Source organism: Ictalurus furcatus, chromosome 20 (genome assembly GCF_023375685.1).
Source record: "Ictalurus furcatus strain D&B chromosome 20, Billie_1.0, whole genome shotgun sequence".
Classification (NCBI taxonomy): domain Eukaryota; kingdom Metazoa; phylum Chordata; class Actinopteri; order Siluriformes; family Ictaluridae; genus Ictalurus; species Ictalurus furcatus.
Window position 1 is genome coordinate 19506278 of NC_071274.1, and position 24436 is coordinate 19530713.

General features: G+C 38.9%; 2 protein-coding genes across 8 annotated transcripts; one reads left to right on the forward strand and one right to left on the reverse strand.

The window, feature by feature from the left end:
* The first annotated feature begins 1008 nt into the window (after window positions 1-1008).
* LOC128624443 (yjeF N-terminal domain-containing 3-like) lies at window positions 1009-8545 on the forward strand. 5 transcript variants are annotated; one of them, XM_053652100.1, is made up of 7 exons: window positions 1009-1084; window positions 1643-1879; window positions 3806-3914; window positions 4331-4441; window positions 6297-6410; window positions 7213-7363; window positions 8270-8545. In XM_053652100.1, exons 2-7 carry the CDS (start codon window positions 1821-1823, stop codon window positions 8467-8469), a joined length of 744 nt encoding a protein of 247 aa, XP_053508075.1. In that variant the 5' UTR covers window positions 1009-1084; window positions 1643-1820; the 3' UTR covers window positions 8470-8545. The 5 variants fall into 5 exon arrangements, with proteins under 5 accessions (XP_053508075.1, XP_053508079.1, XP_053508077.1 ...); XM_053652104.1 differs by having other exon boundaries at window positions 1033-1084; window positions 1788-1879; XM_053652102.1 differs by having other exon boundaries at window positions 1035-1084; window positions 1718-1879.
* A 48-nt stretch (window positions 8546-8593) lies between these two features.
* Window positions 8594-13914, reverse strand: cirbpa (cold inducible RNA binding protein a). Of its 3 annotated transcripts, XR_008388769.1 has the most exons (8): window positions 13847-13914; window positions 13131-13240; window positions 12907-13013; window positions 12273-12405; window positions 12071-12173; window positions 11889-11944; window positions 9110-9201; window positions 8594-8920 (listed from the first exon to the last, which is right to left on the reverse strand). XR_008388769.1 is itself a non-coding variant. In XM_053652107.1 (7 exons), the coding sequence occupies exons 2-7, from the start codon at window positions 13228-13230 to the stop codon at window positions 11320-11322; spliced, it is 513 nt and encodes a 170-aa protein (XP_053508082.1). In that variant the 5' UTR covers window positions 13231-13240; window positions 13847-13914; the 3' UTR covers window positions 10458-11319. The 3 variants fall into 3 exon arrangements, 2 of the variants coding, with proteins under 2 accessions (XP_053508082.1, XP_053508084.1); XM_053652107.1 differs by lacking the exons at window positions 8594-8920; window positions 9110-9201 and adding an exon at window positions 10458-11333; XM_053652109.1 differs by lacking the exons at window positions 8594-8920; window positions 9110-9201 and adding an exon at window positions 11256-11333 and having other exon boundaries at window positions 12285-12405.
* Window positions 13915-24436: the final 10522 nt, after the last annotated feature.

Genomic DNA, 24436 nt, shown 5'->3' on the forward strand with positions numbered 1-24436 from the left:
AATAAGGTGTTTACGTGCAGCACATTTCCGATTAAAGCGGGCGTATTCCAGGCGTGGGAATCAGAATATTGGGTTAATCTGAATCGGGCAATCAGATTTCTGCGTTTACATGACGTACTAATTATAATATTGACAAATACCAGTGTCCAATATTAAAAAACAAAAACAAACTCAGCTCTTCAGAAGTGACGCATCATTAAGTAGCAAGGAAAGCCTAGACAACTAGCCTCCACTTTACCATCATATCTAACTCATCACACTCTCCTGTGGTGAGTTGATCAGGATTCCAAACATCTCCCGTGGTCTCACTCTGTACAGTATGCTTATCTAAAAGAAAGAGCTAAAACAAATACGTAGCGACGAAGAGTTCTAGTTTGAAGAAGTTATAGTTCTAATTTGATAGGTGTTTCTAAACATCTGCTATTTTAGGAAACTGTTTACGTACAGGGCGGACGGTGGATTAGTGGGTAGCACGTTCGCCTCACACCTCCAGCGTCCGGGGTTTGATTCCCACCGGCCCTGTGTGTGCGGAGTTTGCATGTTCTCCCCGTGCTGCGGGGGTTTCCTCCGGGTGTTCCGGTTTCCTCCCCCAGTCCGAAGACATGCATGGTAGGCTGATTGGCATGTCCAAAGTGTCCGTAGTGTATGACTGGGTATGTGAGTGTGTATGTGATTGTGCCCTGCGATGGTTTGGACCCACTGTCCAGGGTGTACCCCGCCTTGTGCCCGACGCTCCAGGTTCCCCTGAAAAGGAGTAAGCGGTAGAAGATGGATGGATGGATGTTTACATACAGATCACTGAGCCGACCAAGGCATGATGTTAAACTGGTAGCTGTAAGTTTCAATTATTTGTTAGCATCATTCGCTATCCTCATGGCTTTAATGCAAAGAAAAATTTTACATTTTGGCTAATTCACTACAGTCAGGATCTCATCCAGTGTTGGTACACATTCAAACAGGAGAGTGTGTACTCTTCCCTCTACCCTGTTAATGTACAACCGAAAACGTTCCTCTTTCTAGTGAGCTCATGAGCTAGCTGCCCTCTGTTCCTGACTACAGGACTCCATGAATACAGTGTAACCAGGTAACTACAATCCATGCTAATGCTATGAGGACATTAAGGACATTCTAATGATTTACTAGTAATATTTTATCTTTAAAACGAGCAATTCACTTCCAGTTCCAGTTTTAAATATCACTGGAAAAAAAAAAAAAGAATGACAGAACTTTTCTTTTTCCCATGAGTCCTGCTGAACATGTGATTTAGTCCAAATATTTCGTAGGGGTGAAGCGTGTTTAGATAACAGGGTGACTGAATGTTGCAAGACTTAAATGGACATTTTTCTTCATCTATAATGGATGACTCATGGAAAGGGATCGTCAATGGATTCACACATTAATGCAAAAGTAATTCATGTTTGAATGACTATTCCAAGGTAAACCTTTTGATTTGAAGGTTTTATTACTTGTTTAAATTGACTTCCTTTACATACGTATTTGTTAATATCAGTGGGACACAAATGATCTTCTCGTACTTCTCTCTCGACACTTTACTGCTGATTAATAGAGCGTATCAGGAATAATCTACTCCTCCTCAAACGCTTCATACTGTATACACTACATCTCCTCTGGTGTCCGTCAGCATGCAGGTTCTGCCCCCTTTGTTCTCTCAGCCAATCAACAGCCTCGCTATTTTCCTCTCGTCTACCTGGTTAAGGACCGTTAAAGTCAGAGGAGTGCTACAGAAAGTACATTTAGACGTTTGTGTTCTGGAAATCTGGTTCGAGATTTGCAGAAGCAGCACATCGTAAAGCTCCGAGATGAACCACAGCAGTGCTGATCGGGACTGTGAGTCCACACAGATGCTGCACTACCTCAGGTAAGCTGCATCCACTGCATTCCCAACATACCACCTGTAATAGACTCTGTGATTAGGTTAATGCGTCTGCTTTTAATCATATCACGTGATTATCGAATCATTTCAACACCAAATCATCTGTTATAATCCTGTGATATCTAAATCGACAGATTGACAATGATTACTGCTGCTGTCAGGAACAATGTGACATCAAATCTAACAAATATACAGTAACTTCAAAAGTATTGGCACATTTCATGGAAAAGAGGAAAGCTAAAATATTGAATTAACAACCTGTCAGGTAGTAATATTTGGAGTTTAAACATATGGAGACTTTGTGTTTTTTAACACATTTTTTTTTCTTCTAAATATAAAGCATAAAGAGGTAAAAAAAAAAAAAAAAAAAAGAAGAGGTAATCAACATGACATGTAATAACGCCTCAGTACAGAGCCTCCTTCTATAATGTCAATATTGGAGATCCTTAGAACGAGATCTTTGCCCATGGTTGTGCTTTTTGGCATTTTTTATTTATTTTTATTTTTTTTTACAGTACCTTTAATTGCTTATTTGACATACATGTTTTGAATGGAAAGTTTTTTTTTGGGGGGGGGGGGGTGTTGTAGTGATTTTTGTTCGAGATAACAATCATCTCCATTTGTTTCATGGGAAATTTGGATCATTATGTATAATGTTCATTTAATATAATAATCTTTGCCCATTCTCGTAAAGGGTGCCAATAATTCTTAGCTTAAAGTTAACAATATTTACAACTCTGTTGTAAAATAAAATCTATTTTATTCAGTTTATATACCGATGTATGCCACCTGAGAAGCAGTGGAAATGCACTTAGCAATAATTATGTGATGAAAAAGAACATTTTATTAAAAAAAAAAAAAAAAAATAGTTTCAATGTTTCAACTCGAACTTACATTACTGACCGAATGATACAAATAAACGAGTAATAACCTGGACTTTAAATACAAAGAGAAGGAGGACACGGTGTGAGAATGTAATCCCTTATCAGTCATTTATAGTATAATATTAATGTTTAACCTGAGGCATGCTGTAAATTTTCCGTTCTCTCCTGAACATATAGTTACGCAAATTACCGGCATTAATCACAATCTGATATCATAAACCATTACTGATCCGTGTCATTCAGCAGATTTTCTACGTCCTAATTATTAAGACTTCCCTTTATATTTTATAAGTGACATAACTACATCCTGTAGCGTCTCTTTACTCAACCTGGCCCCAGCTGGTTAGGAGGCGCAGGAAGGAGCGAGCAATCTGTGGCAGAAGCTGAGCACCTGCAGTTCTTCGGTAGGGGCGTCTCAGCTTCAGATGGCACCACTTAAGGTTATGGCACTTCGGGAAATGCTACAAGCTGAGGAGCATTAGTGGCCTACTACTGTGAGAAACACTGAAGCTAGACTTCTACGTTCTACAGTTTAGAAATTTAGACTATCACTTAAAGCTGTGGGGGAAAAAAACCAAAACAAAAACCTTCCTAAACATGTTGCATTGCGCAATATGTCTTTTAAAGACAAATGTGAACATCGTGCTTCACTACGTAACTACATTCAGAATTATAAGCATGGCATGATTACCCATAGTGCAACACATGAATAATGCTGAAATATTGATGAAACCTGTTGGCTTTGTGAGGCACTGAAGTGCTGACATATGTTCCTGAAGTTTACACTTGAAGGTTGATGCTCCCCTTGGTGTGGAGCCGTCTGCTGCCTGATCAATACCCAGTTAGGGCTCAGGAACTGAGGAGCTGAGCTCAAATAGACCCACGGACTGTATAAGGTCAGCGCTAGAGACCAAGACGGCTGTCTACTAGTAGACGCACTAAGTCAGTTCATGCTTAGGCTCGATCTGTTAAATATTCGTACATAACATCTGACGATAATATATATTCCTTTGCGATTTCTTTACAGTAAAAAGGAGGCTGTTGCCATGGAGATGGAGTTGCTGAGGGACTATCACTTTGATCTGCATCAGCTGTCAGAAATTTTAGGCCATGCCTGTGCTGTTGCCATCACAAAGGTCTGCGTTTCAACTACACCCGTTCAAACATTCCTTATTCAGTCAGAAACATCATGAAAATCATATTCCAGTGAGTGATATCACGTTAAAGCCAACAACTGCTTTTATTCCTGCTGTTTATAAAGTGTTCAGTTTATTCACCTCTTGGATATATCGTTCTGGTGTATGTTTTCCACGTGGAAATGATAATATTGGTCGTCCTTAAATAACTACCGAGGTTACTGTTCTTACTTTCTGTCGCCGCTATCACAGTGTACTACCAAACGTACACAATAAAGACGGATCATAAACACTATATCGTTATAACTGTATATTACAGCTTACTGAGAGATCAGATGATCTGGATGTATTGTAGGTCATCAGTCAATGAATTCACATCTTAAGCAGGGGCTGTTCTTATTCCTCTGCCCTCACAGACGTACCCGCTGAGCACTCTGGGTAAAAGGCAGCCCACTGTCCTAGTGGTGTGTGGGCCGCATCAGAACGGCTGCATCGGCCTGACATGTGCACGCTATCTGAGATTATTTGTAAGTATTATGCAACAGGTGGTTGCACTAAATCGCCTCTAGGTGTGAGTGAGTATGTAAATGTGCGTGTGCATGGTGACCTGCGAAGGACTGGCATCCCATCCAGCTTGTATTCCCAGCCCAGTGTTCCCGGGATATGCTTTGGATCTACCACAATCCTGACCAGGATAAAGTATTTGCTGAAGAAGAATGAATGAATTTTATCATGTACTCTAAGGAATTGGCTACTGAGTCCATCCATTCATCCATCTTCTATACCGCTTATCCTTCTTCAGGGTCACAGGGAAACCTGGAGCCTATCTCAGGGAGCATAGGGCACAAAGCGGGGTACACCCTGGACAGGGCGCCAATCCATCGCAGGGCACAATCACATACACATTCATACACTACGGACACTTTAGACATGCCAATCAGCCTACCATGCATGTCTTTGGACTGGGGGAGGAAACCGGAGTACCCGGAGCAACATGCAACAAACTCCGCACACACAGGGCCACGGTGGGAATCGAACCCCCGACCCTGGAGGTGTGAGGTGAACGTGCGAACCACTAGCAGGTGAATGTGCTAACCACTATCCAGTAGCAGGAACCCAAATCGACAACATAACAGCTTTGCATCTTTGATCACAGTGATTTCTGCTGTTTTTGACAGAAAAAATCCTAAATTGTTCTAGAAATTAAAACAAAATCTGTGATAAAACAAAGGCAACCAGAGTAAACAAAAATACAGTTTTAAATGATGATGTTATTTATTGAAGCAAAAAAAAGTTATCCAATACCAACTGGGCCTGTGTGACCCCCCCCCCCCCCATCCCATAGTAATTAATTCCCCAAATCTATGAAATTGCATTCATAACGGGGTTCAGCTGGACTAGACAAAACCAGGTCTGATTACTGCAAACCCTGTTCAATCACATCAACACTTAAATAGAACTTTTTCAACAGCATGACGTTGGTTAAAAGATCTTACCCAGTAACACACTATGCCAAAGTTGAAAGAAATTCCAGAAATGATGAGGAAGAAGGTGATTGAAATACATCACTCTGGGAAGGGTTACAAAGCTATTTCAAAGGCTCTGGGACTCCAAAGAACCACAGCGAGAGCCGTTATCTCCTAATGGAAAAACTCAGCACTGTAGTGAACCTTCCCAGAAGTGGCCGACCTTCCAAACTTCCTCCAAGAGCACAGCAACTACTCATCCAGGAAGTGACAAAAGAGTGAAGGACAACATCAAAGGATCTACAGGCCTCTCTTGCATCAATAAAGGTCACTGTTCACTATCAGAAAGACAGTGTGATGGTGTGGGGATGCTTTGCTGCTTCAAGGCCTGGGTGACTTACAATAATTGAGGTAAACATGAATTCTGATCTGTACCAGAAATATCCTAAAGGAGAATTTCCGGTCTTCAGGCCGTAAATTGAAATTTAAGTGCAAATGGATTATGCAGCAAGACAATTATCCAAGTCCACCTCTGAATGGCTCAAAAAAAGCTAAATTAAAATTTTAGAGTGGTCTAGAGATGCTGTGGCAGGACCTTAAATGCAAAAAAAAAAAAAAAAGAGCGGGCCAAAATTCCACCACAGCGCTGTGAAAGACTGATCTCCAGTTATTGAAAGTGTTTGGTTGCAGTTATTGCTGCTAAAGTTGGCACAACCAGATTTTAAGTTTAAGGAGACAATTAGTTTTTCACATGGTTGATAGATGTAACTTTTTTGCTTCAATAAAAAAAATAAAAACTGTATCGTGTGTTTACTCGGTTGCCTTTGTTTTATGTTGTTACCGAAGAAATCGGGCAAATACTTTTCCACAGCACTGTATAAATGATCCTGACTGTCCCCTCTTATCTTCATTTCAGGAATACATGCCCACTGTCTTCTACCCAAAACGCTCCTCACAAACCCCTCACCTGGACTTCACTGTACAGTGTGAGAAAATGGACATCCCTTTCCTGTCCTACCTGCCCACAGAGGTGAGAAAAGCTTCCAGTCATAAATTCACATCACTAAGGGTCTTTTATTTCCACTGCACAAACGACAAAAACCAAGCAAACTGGATCTGTGTTTTTTTTTTTTATTATTGGTCCAGTGCCAAAAGTTCCCATCGTGTTGTACTCAGCAGTGGTGCAAGCAGCACGCTTAGCTGTGGATTCTTTTGTTTAAAATGCTGAAAATAGAGCCGCTGCACCTTCCCCGTATTGTACGGTGACATGATGAAAAGGTGCACTGCAGTATTTAATTCTGCTGACAAAAACCAAGCGGGAAAATGCTTAACGACTCTTTCCACCGACGAAAGATAAACTATATCTAAATAATTCTTTCACTCATAATGCATGATTCATAAAACGGTGTCATAACTGGGATATCATCTTTGTGTACTCACTTTACAAGAACTGTAATACAAAGTCAGTACCGAAGGTGGGCACCCGTGTCAGGATGTAAGGTGAGAGCGCACCACTTTGGTTGTATGCAGTGCTAAATAAGATTCTGGACCCGTCTGATCTGTATATGAATGCTAACGCATCATAATTTGAGAAAGATGAGGTCATGCCCCTTACTTGTTTTGTTAACAGTTGCAACCTTTTCACCCAGTGCCGTTATTTCGTTTGAGCATAATTGTTATTACTGTTAATGGAATACAAGTATAAAAGAGTCACACTATTGGTTCTACTGGCTTTTGTTTATTAGTTCGCATTTTTGAATATGTAGTGAGGGGAAAATGCAATGTCTTTAACCTGAACTTCCCTGTCGCTGTGTTACAATCTTCATTTATAGGTGCAGCTTATAAACGATGCATATAACCTGGTGGTAGATGCACTGCTGGGTCCAGAGACAGAACTGGGAGCAGCAGAAGAACCCTTCACCAGCATCATGCTTACACTCAGAGGGGTTAAAATCCCCATCGCCAGCCTCGACATCCCTTCAGGTCTGATTTTATTATTATTTTTTTACTTAGTCAGCTCCAGAACTATTGGTACTATTGGTAAAGGCGAGTTTAAAAAAGGTTATGGAGAAAAGTTAGCTTACTCTCACACTGAAAATATGACCAATCTAACCTTCCATTTTAGTAAATTTTTAAAAATAATTATATAGTTATATTACTACATATAGACTTACTATATGGCTTACCATTATATTAATCTATTATTTAGCTATGGTAAAATAAAATACCCTTGTAAAAATATCAAGAGAAAAAACTAATATTGTTCCACTATTATTAGCACCCCTGTAGATTCCGGTGAACAAAAAATAAGCGACATCTTTAAACCCATTTAAATTTTACTTTTTAAAGTTCACACAAGAGGAACTCTCCCATTTCAGCATCTATTACTTCCTGTTTCATTGAGGGGGGTATAAGGGACATGACTTGAGGACATAATTCCCTTGGCTATTCATTTAAAAGGGAAGATTGGAGAATACACACAGGCAGAGGCACTGTTCATTGTAACATGGATTTTATTTTCTTCTAAGAAATTCATATGTTGTTTTTACCCACGGGTTAGCAAGGATGCTGAGAATTCTGAAGCTGAACGTAAACCACTGTGAAAAGAATAGGTTACGTTACCTTACCATTACATTACCAGTAAAGTCTTGTCTGTTTTGTTCATTAGAAAACAATGAGCCACGATTCACTGATAATGTACATGGTTTAGTCAAATATTTATTCTGCTTTTATTTTACCTGCTTAGAAGGAAATATCTAATAAATATATATATATATATATATATATATAAAAAAAAAAAAAAAACATGAGCGACACTTGTTCATAAGAATTCTAATCACTCAAATTTATCATGAAGTCCTGACCAGGTAAGGAACGCTATCATTACAGGTTGGGATCCTGATGAAGCCAACGTCAACGGGATTAATCCCAATGTCCTCATCTCTCTGATGGCACCAAAGAGATGTGCACGCAGTTTCTCTGGGAAACATTTACTCGCTGGACGTTTACTGCCCTACGACATCCAGAAAAAATATGCGCTTAACCTACCCAAGTTCCCCAGTACAGCCTGTATTACCCAGCTCCATTAACAAGTCTGTATATGACTTTCAATAAACCTCTTTCACAGTCACATCTTGTAGCTTGTGAAAAAAATCACTGATCTACCCCCCCCCCCCCCAATTTTTTTTTAATAAAAGGAGAAGGAGAAAGAAGTCATTTAAGATGGAGGATGCATTTTTATTGATTTTTTATGGTGAGACTTGTGGTACAAAAAAAACAAAAACAAAAAGTGCTTCCTGTTTACAGTGTAAAAGAATTGCTTTATGGCCAATCTACTGTCTACAAACTGGTAATTATATTTCACACATCATGTAAACATTGTTCAAGAATTTCTTTCAAACCATCAGTTGACTAATAAAATTCAGCCAAGGTCTATGAAAGATCTCATGGGTCACATCAACTGGTACCATAGTAGAATCTCATGGCTTCTCCACTCCTTTTCCTCTTTTAGTACTCACACATTTCTTCCATGTGCAATTCCTGTTAAAGGAGGGAAATACATTACTCCAAAATACAAAATAACTATTACATTAGAATTAAAACTAAGTGGTAACCCAAGTTCAGAGAACTACTCAAGTTATGCACATTTCTAAAAAGACCATGAACCATGATTAAAACTAAATTAAAAATACTGAAGTGGTAAGAGAATGCACCTCAAATGAGACTCACCTTAACCGTCAGATTTAAAAGATGATGATCACTGTTACACACAGGGGACTTGATGAATGAACAACCTCATGACCCAGAGGACATTTTTCAACCTAGTAAAAAAAACAAAACAAACACAGGTACTCGCTAAACATGAACAAAAACAAAATGTTACAGAACTAGTACACGGTTGGATTACGGTTTTTCTATACTTCCAAATGTTTGGCAGGTGTTTGATCCGATTGTACAGGTCACCAAAAAAAAAAAAAAAAGTGCTACAGGGCTCATATTAGTGCTCAGGTGACCCACATTTTGCAAAATTTCACAAATGGTTCCGGGAACATTGATAAGGCATGACGAATAAAAAAGTGGACTTGAGAGGAGGGTTGATTGCAGCATTTGACACTCCTCGCATGAATTTGAAGCCAAAATGATCAGATTTCTGGGGCAACAAGCGATAAACGGGTACTCAGGACACCATGCAGAAACCTTAAAGGAAGCATGACTGAGATTGTCGCATGGTGGGGAGGAAACTTCTAAAACACCGAAACATTTCTCATAGCACAATAAAACATGAACTTAAGTTTCTGAAGGTTGTGAACAGGTGAGCAAAGGAAGGTTACCTCATGTACACAGGCCTACTGTTTCTCCAAACATCAACTAGCCCAAGAGAGTAGCAGCTTTCTCCTGTTCCATTGACAGGAGGGAATCACTTCGGTAGGCGCAAAACTTCGTTCTCCATAGGCACGAGTGAGGATTTTTGCTCCCCTCTTTACTGAAGTAGAGCTTGTGGATTCAGTAAAGCATTTTGCTTTTATACCAGAGCCAAAAGCAAAAGTGTTAACTGGTACAACTTTCCATCAGTGGCTAACTACCAGGCAAAGCACACTTTCTTTACAATGTTTATTCTTGATACCATTAACTAGCTTTAAAATAAAACAAAATAAAACCTGTTTACAGTCCTCATGAGGACATTGTTTTAATGGCCAAACATGAGCTTTTAAAAGCACCAATTTTGAAAACAAAACCACCCCCTCTAAAAATCCAACCTAAAGTGGATTAGTAGCTATGCAACCCAAATTAAGCTGCTCTTCACCCATGTACAGTTACACCAAGTAAAACCTACTTTTAATTTCTTGCCCCATTTATCCTAGACTTAAGCACCATTTTGTTGCCTAGTGAGAATCTAGCTTTTACCCTAGGGTTACTGACTGCTTTAATCTGAAAAAATGCTGGCTGGCTACACCTTACACTGAACTGTCTCAAAACCCTGCCAAAAATAAAGCTAAGCTAAATTTTAAGTAAAAAAACAATAAATATTCCTCTTCAGCCAGCATAGTTTTTTTTTTTTTTTAAAGCACAAACAAAATTAGATTTTCAAACGGTTTCATTTAATAGGCTCCATGAAGCCAAGGACACAAATAATAGATCCAATGCCAGTACAAAGAACAGAGCACATAATCCCCAAAGATTTGGGGTAGTAATAGTAGTAACAGATCTCAACATTAACTCATCTTCCATATAGATTACTATACAGTTTAGGAGTGTCGGTCCATCTTTACAGCACGTGTTTTTAAAAATGCAAAAGTCAAGCAGGGCAGAGATACCTCTGGAAGAGCGAGAGTGAACATGGCAAGCTGCACTTCAACAGCGCCAGTGCTGGCCAGCTCACTCGAGCAGTGTTCACAAGTCTGCAAGGAATTGACTCTTTGGATACTTGACATGGACAAAGGCTTTCCTACTTTTTTTTTTTAAATCAAATTAGCTGTTTATTTTAAATTGAAAGATTGAAATAAAGTAATCAATTTGAGAATTGCTACAATTTTTAAGCCTTTAAGAAAATTCCACAGCTGCTTAAAAGGTCCTTTAAGAGGTAGATGTTCACTAAAACATAGGACACCCCAAAATATAAAATAATAAAGGACCTCCATTAAAATGGAAAATTTGCAACTCGTTAGCAATACTGTGGCATCTGGTCAGAACAGACCAAGAGGAATAAGATTCACATGAGACTCATAATTCAGTAAAGTAAAAAACAAAAACAAAAAAGTATAACCAATGTGGTAGCAGAGAAACATTTCACAGCCAATATAAACAACTCCCTGCCCCACATTTCCCCTGGATTTTTTTTTTTTTTTTTTTTAAACAAAGAAAGCTACTACATGAATGAACAGATCCTTGAGGAGCACGTCTTTAGAATACACAGCCAGTGAAGAGTTGGATCTTGGGCCTTATTCGTGTGCAGCTGAGGAAGAAGCAGGCACACGTGAGAGGACACTAAAGCATCTGAACACATTTTTGTTTGATAGAAAACACCCCTCTTAGATAGCAATCTGAACAAGATGAGGCGCCACAAAACGTGTGGCTACCCAACTGATAGGCCGGAGGGAAGACACATGTTTATTGGCTGCGTCCGATTTAGGCATCAAGAGAGCATAAACGACTGAGCATGGAGCCCCGTTTTGAATCAGGGTCTGCTCCTCAAAGTCAGGGTGTGGACAAAGCAATGCAGGAAAGTTACCCACTTATGTCTCAGTAAACCCATGATCTTAACCTGTACCAGTTACACCTATAAAGATAACTAGCTAGCTAATAACATTTTAAACATTTCAGGGCATCAGGTCTTCATAACTGCAAATATTTATAAAATTAAAAAAAAAGCTACATTAACAAGTTGAATAGGAATGCTCAAATATAAAAAAAAAATAAAAATAAAAAATAAGGACGTCGCAACTGGTGTACAATTAACAGGGATCCTAAAAGAGGTTCCGGGGGTTCTGCAAAAAGTGCTAATACGCACCATATCCATCGTAGTTGTCTCTGTAGGAGCTTCCACGATCACCATAGCTGGAACTCCTGAAAGAGAGCAAGAGAAACAGGAAAAGCATGATTTTTCCAATAGTCTGAATCAGACTAGTATGAGATACTGGTTAACAAAAGTGGAAAAGGCATGGATTATGAAAAAGGGGACTAGATTCTTACCTGTCTCTATTGTACCCTCCACTACCGCCACTCTTGTAGCCACCACGGTAGCCACGATCACCGTCGCCATAACTACGGTCACCGCTTCCATAACTGCCGCCACCTGGGGGACGTGAAAGGGGAAAAACACCCAAAACATTAGTCAAACTATTCAGTCAGTCTAGTTTTCAGTCAGCACTCCCACTACGTATTTTTGGCCCACCTCTTCCTCTACCTCCACGGAAGTATCCGCCCCCTCTTCCTCCTCCACTGCCACCTCTGTATCCACCACCTCCAGAGCGGCCACCGCCTCCCTTCCCAGCCTCATCCACACGGATCGCCCTGCCATCCACAGACTGGAAAGGAGAAGGGAAATTGTGTTTAACCTCATTTAGTAACACTTGGCCACTCAACACAAACCTTGGTATGTTCCCACCTTTAAAACTGCATACCACTGTAATGACCCTGTGCATCATTTATTAATCAAGGCCCAATTTGACAACTAGGTACTGAATAGATACAAAAGGCTGTAATAAAGCCAGTCATTCATCATAATGCCTCTTATTGTTTACTTATAAATATAAAGAGTAGATTTTCCTGTTATGTAATCAGCCAAATTTAATTGTGTAATTCAAACACTGCTTTTGTTCCATTATATTCTATCCCATTACAAGTAAGCATGCCTTCCATTCGAGCTTTGGCTAAAGATTCAATTAATATATCTTTATCATGATAAATTTTTTAATCAGCTGAAAACAAACATTTAGGCAAGGCTTGTTTTTGGGGCATCAAACTGCATTGTATGGATTCAAATCTTGTGCATGGTGAAACTTTAATCTTTGCATTACAAGTCATACTTTTCCATTCATTCCCTCCATGGCGTCTTTTGCATCTTCAGGGTTCTCGAATGTGACGAAGCCAAAGCCCCTCGATCTGTTCGTTTCTCTGTTTCTGGCCACATGCACTGTAAAGGATAAGCAGTTATTAAATGGCAATTGGTACACTATATTGCAACATCAAAAAAAAAAAAAAAAGTTTTCCCCACAGAAAATGAATTGCATATGCAAAACACGACACTAACCATTGGTGATAACGCCATATTTGGAAAAGGCATCCTCCAGGGACTGCTCCGTGGTGTCGAAGCTCAGACCTCCGATAAAAAGCTTTCCTTCGTCAGACATGATGTCGTTTCTATGAGGAAAAATAAGCAGTTAATGAAAACGTATTAATTTGCCATGAAACCTCAACATTATTCTTATAACAATCGCCAAATTAAGCCATTAAGCCTCAAATGTAGGTCACACAATAGGCCTCGCATCAAGCCCATTTTAACACCACCGCTTTTCCGGCACAAACCGCGCCAGATACGTCAATGCAAATACCGCAAAGGCAGCGTGGTCGTTTCAGAAAAGCGGTGGAAACCAATGCCACCCATCCCCCATCAAAAGAAAACCGTCCGCTAGATAGTTTAACACGACGCCTTTTAGCCAAATAGATTATAAACTACTTATTTAAAATAAGTTTTTCTAGCATAATAGCAGTTATGTGGGAATTAGACGGCTAAACAATGACGGCGCTAATGAACGCAACAGCTCCGTAGCTAAGCTAACTAGCGCCATTTTGTCCCACGTGAAGAAGCAAGCAGAAGACAAAGAAACTATATCCTAGCAAATTGTTTTCTAAATATTCACAGATATGGCTAAAAACAAGAACTGGTCGTGCTAGAGAGATTTAATTAAAATTAAAAGACATACATTTTTTTTTCTACTTGCAAAGGCGTACAACGCCGTAACTTACTTTCGCTTCAACCTCCTCTGGTGCGCTGTGCTCAATATGGCGGCGAGAAGAGGGTGGGTCTGTTTTATACTAGGAGGGGCGGGGCTACGACACAAACTATTTGAATATTTGCATATTCACCAACCCTTATAAACATGGCAGTATTCGAGATAAGAAATAAACGTAATTTTTTTTTATTATTGATTTGTTTTGCGAATTAAACCAAGAAACTATACATCAAACCATGGTTCATTTTTGAATCGCTGTATATTCAAATATAACTATATGAACATAACTGAAATATTCTGGGTAGCCATATTTATTTATTTTATATTTATTTTGTTTTTTACCTTTACAACCTTGCAGATTGGGACAAGACATTACAGAGAACTGAGATACCGCGAAAAATAATATAATCAGGGCTGGAAATGGGGGAGGGCGTTCCAGTTTAAACCTGCGAAAGCGAGTTTCGCACATAAGCGTAGCGGGGAATGAGTCCTAATACCCGGAAATGAGTTAGCATTTCCGGTTCTATCGTCTTGAAGTCAGTCGTTTTTTTAAAAATGGGTTTTTGGTTGAATGCATGAAATAAGGTCTGTAGTTAACACAAGCTCAGGATATTTTCATGTTTTATTCTCCGACATAAAATACACCAGTAATACCCCACTCAGGATTTTTTAAAAAGGTTTTACGTGTTTTGAAAAATACAGTTGATAACACGTGGCTAAATGGTACTAGAGGTTGTCGGGGACATTAAACGTCATCACGCCGAACAGGAAAACTCCTCTACTACATCCTCGTTGTGTTTATACTCGCGCTCTTGTAAACTATTCCAACTCAAACTTGTAGATTTATCAATTTATAGTATCTTCCAATTGTAGGGCATTTACAGAAAGATTGAAAGAGTTGTCGGAAGCTTAGTGGTGGTGACGTTGAAGTCATGCGACCGTGGTGTAGTTCGTTTATAGCCTAATATTAGCTTTTTACTTCTGGCGATTGTATAAGGCTTAAAATTTCATAAAAGCTATGTGAAGAATATCTTAATGAAAAAAAAACGTTTAAGAATCATAAACTTTTGTTGGGCTCAGAGCTTATTTTCTGCAATAATCTAATAGCTAATTTAAAAAAAATGTCGAGGGAAGATGCTAACTTCCGGGTTGGCCTACGGGTGGAAAAAGCGTCATCCCTGCAGCACTCTGCAATGTTGACTTTTGTGATTGGCCAGAACACCTACAGGCTGCAGCCAATGGGAGCGTTTCTCTATCAGCGCGCGACCTCACAGGACCAATCAGACCACATCAAGGAAGTTAACCACTTCCCTGCACCAAAGGAGGTACAGAATATAGGAATAAGTGATCTCAACATTGCCCCTTCTGTGGCTATGTCAGCAATACCTCCTTGGTTTTCCCCTATGCCTCTAGTGGATATTCAGTTATATGAAGAAAAGCATAACAAGGAAAGGAATATGTTAGACAGTTTAGCAGTACAACAATATATTGATCGAATATACTATAGCGCAGTGCAAATATATGCTAATGGACCAAAGCATCCAGATTCTGGTATTACAACAGCAGCAGATTTCATACCCTATTTTAAAGTTAAAATTTCAAAAAGAATCTCTGATCATATTTCTGTATTTACTACAGAAGTAATGGCAATATTCCTAGCACTTCAATGGTTAGAAGAAGTACAACCTACAAGCTCAGTGATATGTACAGACTCGCTTTCAGCTATCAATAGTGTGTCAAGTGGAATATCTGTAGCAAGACAAGATTTGATATATGAAGTGATGCAGAATCTATTTAGAATAAGACCATCTGGACTTATAGTAAACTTTTTTGTGGGTACCATCACATATGGGTGTAAAAAGAAATGAGGAGGCAGGCTTTGAAACATTCACAAATTGACATAAAAGTGTCTTTAAGTAAAACAGAAGTAAAAGGATCAATAGCGAATGAAATTAGAAAGATATGGCAGAAAGAGTGGGATTAGTGGAACTAAAGGTAGACACTTGCATCACATTCAAGAAAAAAATGTGGAAACAGGAAAGAGGATGTTTTAATTCCCAGAATGCGTATTGGACATTAAATAAGTGTTTGTACAGAATAGGGAAACATGAGAATGGTAAATGTGACAAATGTGGTCAAGAAGAATCAGTAGACCATGTCATTATAACACGTGAGGCATATGAAAGACAAGATTTCATCTAAATCAAGCTTTAAGATCTCTGGGAATAAATAATGTGTCACTTCAGGGTTTGTTAAGAAATGACCCAAAGCAATCAAGAATTTATCAAGAATTAATAAATTACTTAAAAGATTCAAGATTGATCAATAGAATATAAGTTATGTTGTGTGTGTGTGTGTGTGTGTGTGTGTGTGTGTGTGTGTGTGTTTTCCCATCTTCCCAACCATTTAGCACTCCACACTCCAATCCAGTAGGTGGTGGGAATGCACCATTTAAGTTGGATTGCCAACCACCATAAAACACCAGAAGAAGAAGAAGAAGAAGAAGAAGAAGAAGAAGCACTTCCCTGCACCCACTTCAGGCCTTTTCAGATAAGATTGGACACCCCTGAACTTGACTGTTGGGAGTCGATTTTTAGATACACATGTGTCTTACATCAAGTGCAGCACACTGGTGTTGATTTAACTTGCATTTCAGGCCACAGTCAAGCCAGCCATGGTAGAAACCGGAGTGCAGTACAGTAACTACCCTTCCGATGGGGGGAAAAGGCTGCCACCTTGTTGGTTTTGGTTAAGCAGTGTGAGCTGTGAGCTCATGTGTGCTGTACAATGGCGGTCGCTACACTACAGATCTGCTATGAATTCTGGATAGTGTGACAGAGTTGAGCAGTAGTGTACTTTAGACCATTTCACTGTTATTGTGTCCAAGCTCATGCGGGCCAAATGAAACGAGGCCTTGTGTTTGACATGTGCTATAGAAGCTAACTATGCAACATATAGAAAGACGAGGAAATCAGTGGCTTATATTTGTCAAATTGCAACATTCTAATAAAATCACTTTTGCTCAATCAAAAGAGGTACTTGGTATTTCTACAGAATTTAAACTGGATGGTGTTTGTGAGGAGTAAATGAGGAGTTTTAAAGATTGCCGCTATGAACCTGTACATAAATAAACATAGATCACGGTTAGTGATGATTTGGGGTCTCAAACTAAAAGAGTTCATTTTCAAAAAACTTTGCTATATATAACATGTAATGTTAGATTATCTACTGCTATTAAGCAATGAATATGGGGGGAAGTAAGAAAACAAAATAGGCCAAGAATACACAAAGTACACATGACTTTACATTTATGTTGAAGGGGAACTTGAGTTTAATTGTTTTAAGTGACAGGGAGTAACAATCTTTTTATATATGCATTATAATATCTGTGATATATATATATATATATATATATATATATATATATATATATATATATATATATATATATATATATATAATATATTCACACCTCCAGGGTTAGAGGTTTGATTCCCGACACAGCCCCATGTGTGCGGAGTTTGCATGTTCTCCCCGTGCTGCTGGGGTTTCCTCTGGGTACTCCAGTTTTATCCCCCAGTAGGCTACCCCCAGGTAGGCTGGTTGGCATGTCCAAAGTATCCGTAGTGTATGAATGGGTGTGTGAATGTGTATGTGATTGTGCCGTGATGGATTGGTACCCCGTCCAGGGTGTACCCCGCCTTGTGCCCAATGCTCCCTGGGATAGGCTCCAGATTCCCCGCGACCCTAAAGGATAAGGGGTATAGAAAATGAATGGATGGATGATTTATATAGAGGAAATATACTACAGAATTTCAAAAACGAATAATGAACGTGATCATATTTTATTGCAATGTTACCCAGTAGCCACTAGGGGTCAGTGTTTTTCTTTCAGAAATGACAAACATGGCTTTTTACAGCCACGTTTGTTTACATAAGCTTTGAATACTGTTAAAGGTGATTCATTTTATCATTATCATTTTACATGGTTACATGATTTTGGATCTGAGAGCATGTTTCTCAGCAACTATTAGAAATAAAAGGTCTGGAACAAATTTCTACACATGGATCTGATGAAATGAATAGCCTATTATCTGCCTTAGATGTTCTTTGTCAGATCACAACCTAAATGTTTAGTGTTGTTGATATTCACAGACAAAATTCAAACAGTGCTTCTGGATCAGTGCTCTCAACTATGTGTACTCGATCACTAGATAGCTCTTAGCCTTTGGGCAGTTCGGAAACTGTCTGGTCTGACCATTTCAAACTCAGTTACATATTTGCTACAAGTTACTTACATACTTACAGCAGTACATGGGACATGTGGGACAGAATGGTCTGCCATACTAGTGTGTATAAGTGTACAGAGCATGTGTGTATCATGTCTGTCTTCTGTGAGTGTCCTTTTCTCACTCTGTATCAGTAGCGTAACATCTTTCCTCCCCCTCTGTCAGCCCAAATAGCTCAGAGTCACAATCCAGACACACAGGCACAAAACAGAGGGAGAGAGACAGAGAGAAAAGCGAGGGAGACAGACATGGAGAGGACTTGTGCGGCGAGTGCAGAAGACATTTTGTTCCAGACAAAGCGAGTGGGTTCAGATCCACCCCCGCCTGTCCACCTCGGCCCACCAGCCTGTCTCCGAGTCTAATAACACCGACAGCGCCCACTCCTGTACCATCGCCGGGCAAAAAATAACCCTGCCGTAACCATGGCAACACGCTCACGACGCCAGAGCAGGCGCAGAGTGAGAGATAAGAGGAGATGATACAGGAGGAAGGGAGATGGAGGATGAGAGATAAGATTAAGAGGGGGAAAAGCAGATACAGTTGAGTCCAAAAGTCTGCCCACTATTGCAGCAAAACAGTTTATTTACTTATAGGGATGAGGAACATGTAGTAATAGGGGTGGTGGGGTTATTTGGAGGTAAAATAAAAGGCTTTTTTTTGTAATTGTAGTTTGCAGCAGAGGTAGCTAAATATTACATACTGCTCCTCTAACTAGAAAGATATAAAGCTAAATAAATATAACTCTTGAGGATTATCATGAAGGGGCAAGTAACTTAAAAAAGCAAATGCGAGTCATTAATGGGTTGGCAAATGAAATAATTTGAGATATTACATATTTCTTATTATTTATCAATTCATTAAATATTTTTTTTTGTTTTTTTTTGACAGATTAGAAAGTTATTCACATTATTTACAGATTTTATCTCTTGAAATCTTGAAATCGACCCCAACTCTAGTGCGAGCTGGATCAGTAATGTCTACTTGTCTCAGTTTTTATGTCCACTCCAAAGCTAAAAAGCTATCTACAACCAATATCAGAGAGCATTAACTGGATTGAATTTGACCCCTTTGCTAACGTGTCAGGAGGGAAGTGTATTCTGGAAAATCAGACTTTAAATGATTTGTCTTTATATAATCTAACACAATCAAAACGAATCAAGAGAGTCAAGTGAGGCTTCTCTGGTTACTGGGAGGAAAAGAGGAAAAGGTATAGAGACAGACATAAACGGACGAATGAGCACATGCATGGGTGAGGAAACTGATGACTAAATCACCATTTCTGTCCTCCTTTGTTCTCTTTTTTTCCCCTAGCCATGTGAGAAACACTTCCCTCCCCAGTCTTGTGTGTTCCCCTTGTATACACAGCACTTTGTTCATGCAGAACGCTTTCTACAGCGCAGATGTCCTGGTGCACGACTCTCCGAGGCTGCATTCTGTTCTAGCACACACACAAAAAAACGCACACACAAACGCACTCCCTCAAGTGTACGTGTGTGTGTGTGTGTTTGTGTGTCTCTCACACTCACCCACCCAATGACACTATTTTTATATCTCTGCCAACTCAATGCCCATTTTAGAGCTGCCTTTTGTCAGGATATGAAAGGAGTCTGTGAGTGTTTTCGAGCAGAAATCACTGCATCTACACAGCTGCATGCTAAAGCTGTTTGAGAAGATTATTACTAAAGCCTCTGGTCAGACAACTGAAATAATCTGTAGGGTTTTCCACTAATGACAAGCTGTGGGTTTTAGGAGGGAGAAACAAGAGTGTCTGGTAAGGGAGCGACTGTTTATAGCTGCTATAACGTATGTGACAAGAGGAACTGACGTGTCTTGTGGACTTTCCACAACATTATTAATGATTTATTAATACGTGTCTAAAAACCGAATCATTGGCAAATTGATGTGGTATAACCATCAGTCGATCCACACTGGGATGGTGACAGTAATACCGGGTCACTGGTTATTTTTTCCGCTAACAGCACACCCTGTAGTGTTTTATGCCTTTCTTAAAACTTTAAATCAAATAGCCTTAAAGCCTCACAGGTCTAATAACATTGCTTGTGAAAAGCTCCGGAATAAATAAAACACCTTTTTTTTAAAAAAAATAATAATTTCAGACAGCCTAGTCAATATAAATGTAACCTCTCTGCCCCATGTGTTCAAAGCAAAAGATACTTTAGGATTCTCTTTTTTAATGCTTTCAGTGAGAAAAAAAAATTATTCACTTAATTAAATTCACTTCCATAAAAGAACATTTTGACCAGAACCAAGCTGTTGTATTTATTCTCACCATTATTGAATGCTTTCCTTGTATGTTTATTCTTTAAATGAGTCTTACACACAACATTATAGACAGATACAGTATAAGGTACTTAATACACGTCCCATAATTCAAAGGATAAATATGGTCTTTCTTTAACATAATTTTATATGAATATAAATTATTTACAGTTGAGTGCAAAAAGTTTGAAGTCAACGCTCAGAGAAAGCTTGCTTGACATCTATGGAGAAAAAAAACAACACCACCACCACCACCTACATAACTGATTAACTGAAAAACTAAATAAATCATCCAATCAGTTTCACTTACAATTTACCCGAATGTGAAGTGTATTAACTGTGCTGCTGTGTCCGATATTAATACATTTTGTAGCGTTCAACTGAAGACTTTGGTACATTCAGTACAGAAATTTGACGCTGTACACATTACACTCATGGGCATCTATATTCAATGGACTTATCTGGTACACAACAATGTCAGCGCTGTCCTTTTTTTGTCAACTCCTACTCTCATTCACTGTGGTGCTGCCTACCAGTTTACACATTCTGGGAAAGTGTCCTTTCTCCGACACATCTCGCACTCAGTCTCCTTTTCTGTTTGGTTCTCACTCCCTCATTCTGTCCTGTGAGTGACATGCATGGTTTACCACACAACCAAAAGTAACTACTCTGAACTTGTTCGGATATTGCCGAGACAGAATGATTGAATCTAACATCACTACTTCTTATTAATAAGGAAATTCTTATATATATTTTATATATATATATATATATATATATATATATATATATATATATAGGCCTAAAGTCCACTTTGGGCATACTTTATAAAAACACTGTAAATAATCAGCTGTTATAAAACATCAGTGCATTACTAGATGGAAATTAAACAGATTTGCTTATATGTAGTTACGGATTTGCATTAAATGTAATATGCAATAAATAAAGATATACAAATGATATGTTACAACATATTACATTCTCTGGAAGAATTGTAAAATTTAACCTGTGGTATATGTCATTTGTGCTATTTAAACTGTTTACTAATCCCTATTACAATGTGACACACAGGAGAATGATGGACAATCTGACAGTTGATATCCATTTACAAAACGAATTGATAAGGTTTATGTCTGTTTCACTACAGCACATGGCTATCCACTTGATAAAAACCTGACATTCACTGTGTCAAACTGGCTCCTTATACAGTATGATCTTTGCAGATAGCCTAGGTAATGTGTTAAATTAAATAAAATTTGAGGTATCGAAGCATGTTGCTGGTAGAAAAACTAAATTTTTTGGCTAATCATTTTTGGCTGTTTTCTAGAATTCTGCCACACTGACATCTGATCGGTTTGCACAGGCTGCTACATTATGCATGTATAATATAGTGTCCTTATGCACATATAGTAAGAGATACACTGAAAAAATCCCCGTACATTTGAGTTGGAAAAATGACATAACTTTAAGACAAAATGAAAAAGACAAATAAATGTATAGCCAGACAGACAGGTTAGTGTGTTGGGTGTCACATATATTCCCTCATAATCACAAGTGCAATGGTCATGTTAAATCCTTGTTGTATCTTTTCCTATTTGCCCCTGCATCTAAACCATCTTCCTCATTCTTCTTAACATTTCTGTTCTAACTCTATTTTCAAACTGTTTTGTCTTATCTTGTGAGTTGCTGACTTATTTCAGAATATGCTTACATTTCATGTTTAACTTTTAACTTCAAGGTTTCTTTATATCATCCAGAACCCATGGGGGAGGCAAACTTTTGAACTCAACTGATTCGATTCTGATGCCTGTTATACTCATCACTGCCTCTGCTTTGTATTTATTAGACAGCACATGATGTCTCCAAGACTTGACCCTCATATCCACTTGTATAATATTTTTCTCATCCATGTTTATGTATCCAGCTACATGTTATAGACTAGATGTTATATAATTGTTTTAGACAACATTTTAGACAATTCTGGAAGCCCAGATGGATTGAACTGAACTGGTGTGTGGTGATGATTAAACAGTGGTGATTGGCACCCACAGTGCTGAAGAGGGTAAAAATAGGCCTGTGGTTGAATGTGTTTAGCTACAATAGGGACACTGGTGACTCACTGTATTTAATGCCAGTCTGTGCCTCGCTCTTTGCTGGCCAGGCTATGTGGAGGGGTGTGAGAGCACCACACAAAACCTTGTGAGAGTAGCAGGGTGAGGAGTGGGTGTTTTACAGTTTTTGTGATTAAACTGAAAGTGGAGATGAGTGGGCCTTGTCAGGCCACATTAGAAACCAGGCTTAGCAGTTTGGTTTGGTCACTGAGTGTGTGTGTGTGTGTGTGTGTGTGTGTGTGTGTGTGTGTGTGTGTGCGCGTGTGTGAGAGTGAAAGAGAGCGTGAGAGAGGAATACAGCTGTGTAATGCATAGCTTCATGATGAGGCAGGTGGAGTTGGTTGAGACAAGTGAATATTATTCATAAGCTATATTTAAAACAGCAATAAACAAAAACAAAGAAAGGATACATAAAATACATAACAGTAGACAGTTAAAAAAAAAAGACATGACTATGCACTGGCACACAAAATAATTACATAACAAGCATGATACAGAATAAAACACAGAGAACAATACACACAAACGAAACAATACAGAACGTATGCTGGCTCATAAGACCTACAGCCCGGAAAAAAAACAACAACAACATGGATTCAATTTAAAAGTGCCAGTCATAAAAAGACCTGGTAAACTTTTAAAGTCATAACTCCAGAGTTTTTCAACCCAATGTCTACCACATTTATACAGTGCTGTGAAAAAGTATTTCTGATTTGTTCTGTTCGGTACTCAATTGTTTCAGAAATTAAAACAAAATCTAAGATAAAACAAAGGCAACCTGATTTTAAATACAGTTTCTAAATGATAATGTTATTTATTGAAGCAAAACAAGTTATCCAATTCCAACTGGGGTTGTGTGAAAATGTATTTGCACCCATAGTTACTAATTCCCCAAATCTATGAAACTGCATTCATAATGGGGTTCAGCTGGATTAGACACAACCAGGTCTGATTACGGTGAACCCTGTTCAATCACATCAACACTTAAATAGAACTTTTTCGGTTAAAAGGTCTTACCCAGTAACACACTTTTCCAAAGTTGAAAGAAATTCCAGAAATGATGAGGAAAAAATGTGATTGAAATACATCAGTCTGGGAAAGGTTACAAAGCTATTTCAAAGGCTCTGGGACTCCAAAGAACCACAGCGAGAGCCGTTATCTCCAAATGGAAAAAAACTCAGCACTGTAGTGAACCTTCAAAGAAGTGGCTGACCAAATGCTGAGAGAGCCAACTGTCCAATGCTATAGCAAAAGAGATAAAAGTTACTTTTGAAGTTTTTGTGGTTTAATCCTGAGCTTACTTTTACTGTGTTTATGAAATTGCCAATATGCTCCCTGTATCTTTTTAGGTTTTCCCTGCGTTCTCTAGTTTCCTCCTAGACTATATGTCCAAATATTTGTGGACACCTGTCCATCACACACATTGTCCTTTTTGAACATCCCATTCTAGTTTTATTCCCCTTTGCTGTTATAATAACCTCCACTCTTATGTGAAGGCTTTCCACTAGATTTTGGAGCGTGGCTGTGGGGATTTGTGATCCTTCAAAAGCAAGAGCATTGGTGAGATCAGGCACTGATGTTGGACGAGAAGGACTGGGGTACGGTTAGTGTTCCAGTTCATCCCAAAGGTGTTCAGTGGGGTTGAGGTCAGGGCTCTGTGCAGTACACTCGAGTTCTTTCACTCCAACCTAGGCAAACCATATCTTCATGGAGCTCGCGTTCTGTACTGGGGCATTGTCATGCTGGAACAGGTCCAGCCCTCTTAGTTCCAGTGAAGGGAAATTGTTTGTTACAGCATACGAAGACATTTATGTGCTTCCAACTTTGTGGCGATAGTTTTGGAAAAGCTCAGGTATGAATGTAATGGGCAGGTGTCCACAAACTTTTGCCCATGTATTATACCTCCCAAAAACATGCCAGGGA

Excerpts from the sequence above, each read along its gene's own strand:
- cirbpa (XM_053652107.1), bottom strand. The coding sequence starts at position 13,230 with ATGTCTGACGAAGGAAAGCTTTTTATCGGAGGTCTGAGCTTCGACACC. Across the intron at positions 12,406-12,906 it reads TGGAGGGAATGAATGGAAAA|TCTGTGGATGGCAGGGCGAT; the intron begins GTATGACTTGTA and ends TCTCCTTTCCAG. Across the intron at positions 12,174-12,272 it reads CCGTGGAGGTAGAGGAAGAG|GTGGCGGCAGTTATGGAAGC; the intron begins GTGGGCCAAAAA and ends CACGTCCCCCAG.
- LOC128624443 (XM_053652100.1), top strand. The coding sequence starts at position 1,821 with ATGAACCACAGCAGTGCTGATCGGGACTGTGAGTCCACACAGATGCTG. Across the intron at positions 3,915-4,330 it reads GTGCTGTTGCCATCACAAAG|ACGTACCCGCTGAGCACTCT; the intron begins GTCTGCGTTTCA and ends CTGCCCTCACAG. Across the intron at positions 4,442-6,296 it reads CACGCTATCTGAGATTATTT|GAATACATGCCCACTGTCTT; the intron begins GTAAGTATTATG and ends TCTTCATTTCAG.